The 12,905-nt window shown below is 48.3% G+C and overlaps 1 protein-coding gene across 1 annotated transcript in view; it reads left to right on the top strand.

The window, feature by feature from the left end:
• The window catches only part of LOC139751497 (uncharacterized), a 31,132-nt gene extending 19,209 nt beyond the window's left edge, over positions 1-11,923 (top strand). Inside the window, exons 3-4 of the mRNA XM_071666955.1 lie at positions 6,574-6,698; positions 8,973-11,923. Coding sequence (XP_071523056.1) covers positions 6,574-6,698; positions 8,973-10,006 — 1,159 coding nt within the window. The 3' untranslated portion in view covers positions 10,007-11,923. The remainder of the gene's footprint in view (positions 1-6,573; positions 6,699-8,972) is intronic.
• The last annotated feature ends 982 nt before the right edge of the window (positions 11,924-12,905 follow it).

The following is a 12,905-nucleotide window of genomic DNA, read 5'->3' as shown; positions in this document are numbered from 1 at the left end:
GGTAAGATTTACAAGCAACAGTGGTAGAATTTACAAGCAACAGTGGTAGGATTTACAAGCAACAGTGGTAGGATTTACAAGCAACAGTGGTAGGATTTACAAGCAACAGTGGTAGGATTTACAAGCAACAGTGGTAGGATTTACAAGTGACTCTACTCAGATTTACAAGCGACTGATTAGAAAACGTCACAAGCAGGACCAACTTTCCTAAGGGATTATCATTTACGATTTACAATAATTGAACCATTTACAACCTGCTAACAACACAACCACCACCTTCCCTCCAACGTCACATCTGTAAACCACCTTCCCTCCAACGTCACATCTGTAAACCACCTTCCCTCCAACGTCACATCTGTAAACAACCTTCCCTCCAACGTCACATCTGTAAACAACCTTGCCTCCAACGTCACATCTGTAAACAACCTTGCCTCCAACGTCACATCTGTAAACAACCTTGCCTCCAACGTCACATCTGTAAACAACCTTCCCTCCAACGTCACATCTGTAAACAACCTTCCCTCCAACGTCACATCTGTAAACAACCTTGCCTCCAACGTCACATCTGTAAACAACCTTCCCTCCAACGTCACATCTGTAAACAACCTTCCCTCCAACGTCACATCTGTAAACAACCTTCCCTCCAACGTCACATCTGTAAACCACCTTCCCTCCACCGTCACATATGTAAACAACCTTCCCTCCAACGTCACATCTGTAAACCACCTTCCCTCCAACGTCACATCTGTAAACCACCTTCCCTCCAACGTCATATCTGTAAACAACCTTCCCTCCAACGTCACATCTGTAAACAACCTTCCCTCCAACGTCACATCTGTAAACAACCTTCCCTCCAACGTCACATCTGTAAACACGATTGATCACATAAAAAAAAAAATAAAACTTGTAAAAAAAATAAGGTAAAACTTTGTTGTAAAAGAGAAAACGTAAAAAAAAAATTATTGTGATCACTTACACTTACTGGAGATGGTTGTAAGTTGTTTTTTACACGTCAACCACCAACATGGCGGCCTGACTGACTGACCCACTCATCCATCCATCTCATTGCTTGCCCGTCGTGTTGCCCACCACACAATCACAACCTCAAGACGGGGGTAGAGTGGGTTGTGGGGGTTGTGGGGTTGTGGGGGTGGGTTGTGGGGTTGTGGGGGGTTGTGGGGGTGGGTTGTGGGGGTTGTGGGGGGGTTGTGGGGGTGGGTTGTGGGGTTGTTGGGTGGTTGTGGGGGTGGGTTGTGGGGGTTGTGGGGGGTTGTGGGGGTGGGTTGTGGGGTTGTTGGGTGGTTGTGGGGGTGGGTAGAGTGGGTTGTGGGGTTGTGGGGTGGTTGTGGGGGTGGGTTGTGGGGGTTGTGGGGGGGTTGTGGGGGTGGGTTGTGGGGGGGTTGTGGGGGTGGGTTGTGGGGTTGTTGGGTGGTTGTGGGGGTGGGTAGAGTGGGTTGTGGGGTTGTGGGGTGGTTGTGGGGGTGGGTTGTGGGGTTGTGGCGTGGTTGTGGGGGGGTTGTGGGGTGGTTGTGGGTTGTGGGGGTTGTGGGTGGTTGTGGGGTGGTTGTGGGGTTGTGGGGGTGGGTTGTGGGGTTGTTGTGGGGTTGTGGTGGGGTTGTTATAATATGGATGCCACACAACATATATACAACCAGAATTTGAAACCATTTTCATCTCGTTCGTGCGCCCCTGCGTCACGCCTCAGCCAATCAGCTTGTAGTCCCACCCTGGGTTTAGGGGGCGGGTCGTCGTTAAGCGTCCCTTTTTAGACCAATGAACAGCCTAGTTGGTCGACGGCATGAAACTGCTCGTTAACTACTTGGTTGAGGTAGTTCAATCCCCCCCCCCCCCCCCGCTTAACTGTAAACACTATGTTTATGTAAACACTATGTTAATGTAAACACTATGTTAATGTAAACACTGTTAATGTTATTCTTTAACATTTTTACAGAGCGAATGTCGTTTATTCACGTTATATATATATATATATATATATATATATATATATATATATATATATATATATATATATATATATATATATATCTTTTTCTTTCATACTATTCGCCATTTCCCGCGTTAGCGAGGTAGCGTTAAGAACACAGGACTGGGCCTTTGAGGGAACATCCTCATATATATATATATATATATATATATATATATATATATATATATATATATATATATATATATATATATATATATATATATATAAGTTTACTACGTACGATATCAAAAATGTTACTAATTCGTAAAAAATAAATGGTTCGAACGTTATATAATTAACATGAGCTATGGCAGGATATCTCTATAGATCACCGTCTATGACGGGATTTCCTCCCTTCCCCTCGGCTATAGCAGGATCTATCCGCCATTATAGCAAGATTTATAGCAAGATTTATAGCAAGATTTATAGACGATAGAAGTGGGATTTATAGCATAGAAGTTCCGTTTTCTCTGACATGGTCTCAAGTTGCTATATATTCTTATATATTCATTATTTTTTTATGAAGGTTCAAAGCCATTTTGGACTATTTTACTGCTTTTAGGTTTTAGTATTATTATCAAGAAAAATTATCATTAATTAAAAAAGATCATAAATTGTTGAAATCTTTAGTATTTTTACAAAGAATATTTAGAAATACGAGTAAGTGGCAACGCCAATGGCGGGCTTGTACCATACATAACTTATTTTTTAACTGATTAATCGTCCAAGACCAGAAAGACTTATTTGATGAATAAAAGTTGAGAATGGAGGAAAATGAGATGATTACCTGGTCATCAAACGATGAATTGATGAGAGGAAATGGCGGTAAATCACCATCTTCAGCCGGGACAGCTGACGAGGAGGAAGGAGGGAGGAGGAAGAGCGGCCATTTTTCTCCATCTTCCTCCAAACTTGGACAGAAATTAGATTTACCCATCGATATAGATTGGGGTTTTTTTTTGTCTCACCGTAGCTATAGACTATCAAACTATAAGTCTATTTCATCTCCATATTTTTTAGGACCCATAAATTCGCGTACGTTATTAAAAGATAAGGTTGAATTTTATTTTTAGAAGACTTATATTCAGAGAGACGGCGAGCCACACGTATCTCTTATGGAGAGACGGAGAGAGAGAGAGAGGAAGGAGCCACAGGGAGACAAAGAGATATAAAGGAATCGTCAGCGAGAGGGAGAATAGGCTCATAATGTTCCCCCCACAAAGGACAAAGGTAATTTCCACCTCCATAAAGCGCCAAAGGTGTAGCTGTAATGAGCGCGGGGAAGTGTTGCAAAAGAGCGGGAAAGTGGCGGAAAAGTGCCGCGTCAGGGAAGGAATGCTCGACAATTCTTACACATTGCGTCAGTCTGCCGGTGGTTTGTTAGAGAGTGATGGAACTTCCTACATTAATACGAAGAATCATTATGACAACTTGATGAAATAAGATGAATAATACATTGTATATAATACCTCATGCTTCTCAGTAATTTATTTTCCAGTTCAAAGATGTGATATATAAAACTTATGCATTTGTAAATCACTCATATATATATAGGGTGGGGGAGGGGGCGAAAATTTTGGGAGCCTTGAAAAATGTGTGGAAGTCGAGAACATTATCTCGGAAAGCAAAAATGGGTATGTTTGAGGGAATAGTGGTTCCAACAATGTTGTATGGTTGCGAGGCGTGGGCTATGGATAGAGATGTGCGCAGGAGGATGGATGTGCTGGAAATGAGATGTTTGAGGACAATGTGTGGTGTGAGGTGGTTTGATCGAGTAAGTAACGTAAGGGTAAGAGAGATGTGTGGAAATAAAAAGAGCGTGGTTGAGAGAGCAGAAGAGGGTGTTTTGAAATGGTTTGGGCACATGGAGAGAATGAGTGAGGAGAGATTGACCAAGAGGATATATGTGTCGGAGGTGGAGGGAACGAGGAGAAGAGGGAGACTAAATTGGAGGTGGAAAGATGGAGTGAAAAGGATTTTGTGTGATCGGGGCCTGAACATGCAGGAGGGTGAAAGGAGGGCAAGAAATAGAGTGAATTGGAGTCATGTGGTATACAGGGGTTGACGTGCTGTCAGTGGATTGAATCAAGGCATGTGAAGCGTCTGGGGTAAACCATGGAAAGCTGTGTAGGTATGTATATTTGCGTGTGTGGACGTGTGTATGTACATGTGTATGGGGGGGGGGGGTTGGGCCATTTCTTTCGTCTGTTTCCTTGCGCTACCTCGCAAACGCGGGAGACAGCGACAAAGTATAAAAAAAAAAAAAAAAAAAAAAAATATATATATATATATATATATATATATATGTGTGTGTGTGTGTGTGTGTGTGTGTGTTCCTAACCGCTAATCACCTTACTATTCATTAATCACCCGTGCCATTGCCAATTACCCATAATTACCCTGTCGACAACATTAATTACCCTACAGGTCTTCCAGTTACCCAGAGTACCATCAGACACGTCATTAACCTCTGTCACTTGCTGCCCCTAATTACCTTAACCTTGAATTACATTATAAGGTAATTATCTATTTACCTATCCATTGACTAACACAGACTGCCTTCCAACACTTAAAATGTCTGACCTCAATCATAAGTTAACAACATGTTGATTTTGCCTTCCTCTTCTTCTTCTTCTCCTTCTTCTTCTTCTTCTTCTTCTTCTACTTCTTCTTCTTCTTCTTCCTCTTCTTCTCCTTCTTCTTCTTCTCCTTCTTCTTTTTCTTCTTCTTCTTCTTCTTCTTCTTCTTCTTCTTCCTCTTCTTCTCCTTCTTCTTTTTCTTCTTCTTCTTCTTCTTCTTCTTCTTCTTCTTCTTCTTCTTCTTCCTCTTCTTCTCCTTCTTCTTCTTCTTCTTCTTCTTCTCCTTCTTCTTCTTCTTCTTCTTCTCCTTCTTCTTCTTCTTCTTATCTTCTTCTTCTTCTTCTTCTTATCTTCTTCTTCTTCTTCTTCTTCTTCTTCTTCTTCTTCTTCCTCTTCATCTTCTTATCTTCTTATCTTCTTCTTCTTCCTCTTCTTCTCCTTCTTCTTCTTCTTCTTCTTCTTCTTCTTCTTCTTCCTCTTCTTATCTTCTTATCTTCTTCTTCTTCTTGTTCTCCTTCTTCTTCTTCTTCTTCTTCTTCTTCTTCTTCTCCTTCTTCTCCTTCTTCTTCTTCTTCTTCTTCTTCTCCTTCTTCTTCTTCTTCTTCTTCTCCTTCTTCTTCTTCTTCTTATCTTCTTCTTCTTCTTCTTCTTCTTATCTTCTTCTTCTTCTTCTTCTTCTTCTTCTTCTTCCTCTTCATCTTCTTATCTTCTTATCTTCTTCTTCTTCCTCTTCTTCTTCTTCTTCTTCTTCTTCTTCTTCTTCTCTTCTTCTTCTTATCTTCTTCTTCTTGTTCTCCTTCTTCTTCTTCTTCTTCTTCTTATCTTCTTCTTCCTCTTCTTCTTCTCCTTCTTCTTCTCCTTCTCCTTCTTCTTCTTCTTCTTCTTCTTCTTCTTCCTCTTCTTCTCCTTCTTCTTCTTCTTCTTCTTCTTCCTCTTCTTCTTCTTCTTCTTCTTCTTCTTCTTCCTCTTCTTCTTCTTCTTCTTCTTCTTCTTATCTTCTTATCTTCTTCTTCTTTTCCTTCTTCCTATCCATCACTCAACACAATTCCTTGGTATAGTGAAGACATATTTGTCTTGACCCATAGGAATACCAGATTATCAACGCCATTGTAGTGAAGATGTGTTGTAGGGAAGATGTGACGTAGTGAAGATGTGACGTAGTGAAGATGTGACGTAGGGAAGATGTGACGTAGTGAAGATGTGACGTAGTGAAGATGTGACGTAGGGAAGATGTGACGTAGGGAAGATGAGGGTATGATGACCTTTGACCTGTGACTGAGACAAGGTGATTAGAGATGACAGAAGAGGGAGACATGCTACTTTCCTTCACGAGTGTAGTTGTTCATAATTACCTATTACTAATTACTAATTGCCAATTAGCCACCCCATAAGCTCCTGTGTACTGCCTCTACCACCTCCTTAACAACCCGTCCACTTTTAAATACACCTTAATTACCAATTAACCATTCTCATACACCATCAACACTATTACCCCCTAAGTTACCCACCAACCAACGTCGCCCCGTAATAACCACTTAACTAAACCCTAATTACATGGACCTGAAAATTACATCTCGTTTACTCATTAACTTGTTGTGTGATGACCACCCATTACCTCTCCCAAAATGAATATTATGTCAACTCATTACCTCTTAACTACCTATAATTAGCCCAAAAAGTACGTTCCTTTGAACTCCCGCTAACGACCATTACCCACTCTTAACTATCCCCTAACCACCAGAGTACGTCAGGCCCTTCGAGACGCACGCCCCCTTCCTCCCTTCCTCCCTCCCTCTAACCACCGTGATCAACCCACAAACTACCGTCATAACTACCAACCCCCCCTCCCCCTTCACAAACGACCCACTTAGCCATAACGAGGCATCAGTAGTAGTAACAGTAGTTAGTACTAATGGGGGTGTGTGGGAGGGGGAGAGGGGTTATATATACATATGTATATATTCTGATGTCTGTCTGTTTGCCCTTCTCCTCCTCCTCCTTCTTCAGGATGTCCACGCCCTTCCTGGTGGGCGCCTGTGGGTTGCTGGCGGGGGCGTGTGTGCTCTCGCTCCTCAGCCGCTGCTGCTTCGCCCACGCCGCCCTCCTGGCTGCTCTCCTCTACTCCCTCGGAGGTGAGGGACCCCATGATAAAGGAGGGGCGGGGGGCCCACCATGACCGCCCACTACCCATGGTGGGGGCCCCGTGACCGCCCACTACCCATGATGGGGGCCCCGTGACCGCCCACTACCCATTGGGAGCCCCCGTGACCGCCCACTACCCATTGGGGGCCCCCGTGATCATCTATCTACCACCCATGACTGGGGCCCCGTGATCGGCCACAACCCATGATGGGGGCCCTGTGATCACCCACCACTCATGATGGGGGCCCCGTAACCGCCCACTACCCACTGGGGCCCCGTGATCACCCACCACCCATGATGGGGGCCCCATGATCACCCACCACCCATGACAGGGCCCTCCATGATCACCCACCACCCATAGCGGGGGCCCTCCATGATCACCCACCATCCATAGCGGGGGCCCTCCATGATCACCCACCATCCATAACGGGGGCCCTCCATGATCACCCACCACCCATAGCGGGGGCCCTCCATGATCACCCACCATCCATGACAGGGCCCTCCATGATCACCCACCACCCATGACAGGGCCCTCCATGATCACCCACCACCCATAGCGGGGGCCCTCCATGATCACCCACCACCCATGACAGGGGGCCCTCCATGATCACGCACCACCCATAGCGGGGGGCCCTCCATGATCACCCACCATCCATAGCGGGGGCCCTCCATGATCACCCACCACCCATGACTAGGGGGCCCCTGAACACCCATCCTTCAGTTAGGGTGGTCAGGGCTTCTAATTATTTAAAGTTCCCTTAATTAGGGTCTTTTAGGATGTCCACCTCCATCAGTTAGGGTCCTGACTGCCTTCACCTCCCTAAGTTAGGGCTGTGAGGGGGGGCCCCCCCCCCCTCACCCTCATAATTCAAGGGGGGGGAAGCCTTCAGGGCGTCCCACTCCCTGGGCTCCTAAAGTGAAAGGGGGGGGGAGGTTAAGGGTCCCCTTTAACCTCCCCCCACTATAGTGACCTCCTGACCTTCATGAGTTAAGGGGAAGGGCGGGGCCCCTGAGAACCTCTTTAACCCCAGACCTTCCTATATATATATATATATATATATATATATATATATATATATATATCCCTGGGGATAGGGGAGAAAGAATACTTCCCACGTATTCCCTGCGTGTCGTAGAAGGCGACTAAAAGGGGAGGGAGCGGGGGGCTGGAAATCCTCCCCTCTCGTTTTTTTTTTTTTTTAATTTTCCAAAAGAAGGAACAGAGAAGGGTGCCAGGTGAGGATATTCCAAAAAAGGCCCAGTCCTCTGTTCTTAACGCTACCTCGCTAACGCGGGAAATGGCGAACAGTTTAAAAGAAAAGAAAAGAATATATATATATATATATAAAGTTAAGGGCTAAGGGTACCTTTAACTCTCTAGACCTTACTTTTTGAAGTTAGGTCTAGAAAGGCCCTCTGCCCTTCCCTCTCCTCCATTGAATTGAGTTACTTTAAGGCGTTAGGTCACCTGCTGATAAGCCATATCAGGTGTCAAAGACCTATTGTGTGATGTGATAAGAGAGAGAGAGAGAGAGAGAGAGAGAGAGAGAGAGAGAGAGAGAGAGAGAGAGAGAGAGAGAGAGAGAGAGACTACTATCCCTCTCATTTTTAAGGACTGCCCCCCCCCCCTGTCATAGCGTCCTTTAGGGAGCCCCCCTCCCCCTGGGTTGACCCTCAGGGCTTTCTGAAGAAGTTAAGGGGAAATTCCTCACCTTTCCCCTCCTCCTTTTCTCCCCTTCCACCCTGAATATGAGGGATGGGGGAGGTGAGGAGGTGAGGGGATGGGGAGGTGGTGAGGGGATGGGGTCATTAGCACTGTCCTTATCTGATAGGACTGCCTCATTGCTCACCCCTCCACAGTACACACACACACACACACACACACACACACACACACACAACACCCACACACACACACACACACAACACACACATACACACACACACACACACATACACACACACACACACACACACACAACACACACACACACACACATACACACACACACAACACACAACACACACACACACACACACACATACACACACACACAACACACAACACACAACACACACACACACACACACACACACACACAACACACACATACACACACACACACACAACACCCACACACACACACACACACACACACACAACACACACACAGAGGGGGTCAGAATGTGTGGGTGTGTGTGTGTCTCCTTCCTCCTGACGAAGTAAGCTGATGATGGTCCTCCTCCTCCTCCTCCTGCCGCAGGTCTGAGCGTGGGCGTGGGCGTGGTCTGGTTCGTCTCGGTGGTCTCGGAAGAGTACGGCATCGCGTCGGGTCGACGCACCAGCTGGGCCACCATGTACGCCTACCGCTACGGTTGGTCGCTCATGGCGGCTGGGAGCTCGGGCGTGGCCGCCCTACTGGCCGCCCTCCTGACCGGCCACGCCCACCTGGCTCGCCACGCCCCCATGGTGGGCGGGATGAGGCCCCGCTCCAGCAGTAGCACCGAGGAGAGCCTGGCCCGCCCTCTGCTCCGGTGTCGTAGTGAGGGATGCCTGGGCCAGCGCTCCTTCACCTCTGACACCATCAGGACCTACCTGACGTGCGACTCCCGCCGACACCACCCGCGGGGCTGCCTCCCGCCCCCGCCCCCGCCCATACACCACTGCCCCTCCATCGTGGACCTCACGCGCCCGCAGGAGGACCTCCACCCGTCAGCGCCGCCGGACTCCCGCCGCTCCTCCCGCGCCACCATCCTGGGGGAGGAGGTCGTCCACGACCACCACCTTCACCTGCAGCAGCAGGGGCAGGGGCAACAGCAGGGGCAGGGGCAACAACAACAGGGGCAGGGGCAACAGCCTGCAGCACAGCAGGGACAGCAGCAGGCGCAGCAGCAGGGGCAGCAGGGACGGGGTTGGCCCGTCGAGACGTCCCGAGTGATCATCGAGACGCCCCGCGGGGCCGTGACCCCAGTGGTCCCTCCCCCGCCACCCCTCAGCTCCTCCTCCTCCTCCAACTCCCCGCTGGAGCCCCCGCCGCCCTTACCCGTCAGCGGCAGGGGTAGCGGGGCGGCGGCACGACGGGCGGCGGCGGCGGCGGCGGCAGGCGAGGGAGGCACCGGCAGCAGGCCGGCGTGCGACCCGCTGCGCCTGCCGGAGTACAACTCCTTCACGAGCGGCAACTACAGCCGGACGCTGCCGACGGAGGGGCGGCAGATGGCCGTGTTCGAGCGTCGGTCCGGGGGTCAGAGGTCGGCCACCCTGACCCGCTCCACCACCAAGATATCCTCGGAAGTATGAGACCCACATGACCTCAGGCGCGCCTCCCTCGACCCCGGGGGCGAGACCTGGGTGTAGTAGTGACCCTCCCCCAGGAGGAGAGTGGGGGACGACGACGACAAAGACCTGGGGTTGTGGTAGTGACCCTGGGAAGCAAGAAGGCGTCAATATACCCTCCAGCAACACACGTCTGACGCTGAAGTTCAAAGGTCCTAGAGAGAAGAAGAAGAAAAGGAAAATGACATCTCAAGTCCCTCCTGCTGTGGGTGAGGGGGTGTGGTGTGCCCTCACCCACACACCTGCCATCTCCCTCTATCGTCCTGGGGGCTTCAGGCCACTACTGCCACGCCTCGTGATGGCTACACACGCCACACACGCCCGCTGCTCTGCCCTCCCGGCTGTTAGATTAGCGTGGCGACTGTCGCTATCGCTGTCGTCCTTGGAGCATCAGGCGACAGTCTCCTGTTGAAGATACACTTGATATCATCAACTCCTCATATGAGGTCGTCGACGCCTCATATATGAGTGTCTGGAGAGGGGGCTGCTGACCTCGTCGACGCCTCATATATGAGTGTCTGGAGAGGGGGCTGCTGACCTCGTCGACGCCTCATATATGAGTGTCTGGGGAGGAGGGAGCTGACCTCGTCGACGCCTCATATATGAGTGTCTGGGGAAGGGGGCTGCTGACCTCGTCGACGCCTCATATATGAGGTCTGGGGGGCTACTGACCTCGTCAACGCCTCATACATGAGGTCTGGGGAGGGGGCTAACCTCGTCGACGCCTCATATATGAGGTTTTGGCTGCAACCGACCTTGGCGACGCCTCATAGATGAGGTCCAGAGCAGTGTGGAAGGGTCAAGTTGTGCAGGGACGCCCTGAGGGTGTATATATACATATATGAGTTCGACCCACGGTGCGTAGCTCGGTTCGTGTGTACCTCTCCACAAACACAGGTGATGGACACATCGTCTGAGAAAGCATGATGTAAACACTTGCAAATGTTTGTTTGAAAAAAAAAACGTTTCGTGTCCTGGACGCAACGAAGGAAGGTAATTAAGACAATAAACGTCTCCTAACGTTATCATATTGAAAGGGTAAACAAATGATGATTCTTGTAGACTCATTTTGTATTTAGGTGAAGGGAACGTTTCTCCAGTCAACCCAGGCGACGGAAACGTTTCTCCAGTCAGCCCAAGCGACGGAAACGTTTCTGCAGTCAGCCCAGGCGACGGGAACGTTTCCTTGCTATGCAGTCAGTCGTCCCGGCCCGCTAGCGCCTCTGTCCCCACCAGGCTTGGGGGCGGTGGGTGGGAGGAGGTCACCCAGCGCTGCCGCCGACACGAAACTGAGGGAGGAGGAGGAGGAGGAGGAGGAGGAGGAGGAAGAAGAGGAGGAGGAGAGGGGGAAGAGGAAGAGGAGGAGGAGGAGGAGAGAGAGAGGGGAGGAGGGGCCGTCCGGCCATGTTACCCCAAGACTACGATGTTTTCCTCCACAACCTCACGCCTCCCTCCTCACCAGGCAGGAGGCCACGGGCTCCTTGTGGCCTCCTGTGTCCAAAGGGTGGCTCGGAGAGCGGGGTGGTGGTGAGGTGTGTGTGTGTGTGGGTGTGGGTGTTGCAGGACTCACGCCTCTCTCTCCTGCTCCTCCTCCTGCTCCTCCTCCTCCTCCTCTCCTGTGGGTCATGACCCCTTTCAGTGTGACCTCTGGTGACCTGGTTTTTCGTGCAGTGATGAGTGACAGTTTTCTACTATTGACCAATGGTTCAAGCATTGGCTTACCAGAGAGAGTTGTGTGGGAATAAAGCTACCCTCCCGTGTGTGTGTGGGGGGGAAGAAATCCCACCATGTCCTCGATTGTGGGAGAAAAGAGAGAGAGGAAAAAAGAAATAAAGAAAATGACCCAACTTGATTTGTAAGTTCAGTGGAAAAGAAAGAAAATAGTAAGAAAATGTAAATGATTTTCTTTAGAAAGATACAATGAGTGACCAAGACATCACTCACTGGTGAAATGTTCCAGTGTGAGGCAGACCCACTCACTCACTCACTCACACACTCATGAGTAAATGAATCTATCCAATGATGTGTATAAACATTTGTTTTGTAAGTTGTTTGTATATATATATATATATATATATATATATATATATATATATATATATATATATATATATATCAGTAAATTTTAGGGAGAATAAAAAGATGTTCTGGAAGGAGGTAAATAGGGTGCGTAAGACAAGGGAGCAAATGGGAACTTCAGTGAAGGGCGTAAATGGGGAGGTGATAACAAGTAGCGGTGATGTGAGAAGGAGATGGAATGAGTATTTTGAAGGTTTGTTGAATGTGTCTGATGACAGAGTGGCAGATATAGGGTGTTTTGGTCGAGGTGGTGTGCAAAGTGAGAGGGTTAGGGAAAATGATTTGGTAAACAGAGAAGAGGTAGTAAAAGCTTTGCGGAAGATGAAAGCCGGCAAGGCAGCAGGTTTGGATGGTATTGCAGTGGAATTTATTAAGAAAGGGGGTGACTGTATTGTTGACTGGTTGGTAAGGTTATTTAATGTATGTATGACTCATGGTGAGGTGCCTGAGGATTGGCGGAATGCGTGCATAGTGCCATTGTACAAAGGCAAAGGGGATAAGAGTGAGTGCTCAAATTACAGAGGTATAAGTTTGTTGAGTATTCCTGGTAAATTATATGGGAGGGTATTGATTGAGAGGGTGAAGGCATGTACAGAGCATCAGATTGGGGAAGAGCAGTGCGGTTTCAGAAGTGGTAGAGGATGTGTGGATCAGGTGTTTGCTTTGAAGAATGTATGTGAGAAATACTTAGAAAAGCAAATGGATTTGTTTGTAGCATTTATGGATCTGGAGAAGGCATATGATAGAGTTGATAGAGATGCTCTGTGGAAGGTATTAAGAATAT

The sequence above is a fragment of the Panulirus ornatus genome, chromosome 11, assembly GCF_036320965.1.
Source record: "Panulirus ornatus isolate Po-2019 chromosome 11, ASM3632096v1, whole genome shotgun sequence".
NCBI classification, from domain to species: domain Eukaryota; kingdom Metazoa; phylum Arthropoda; class Malacostraca; order Decapoda; family Palinuridae; genus Panulirus; species Panulirus ornatus.
Note: the sequence above shows the minus strand (reverse complement) of the source record. Positions and strands in the feature narration are given on the sequence as shown.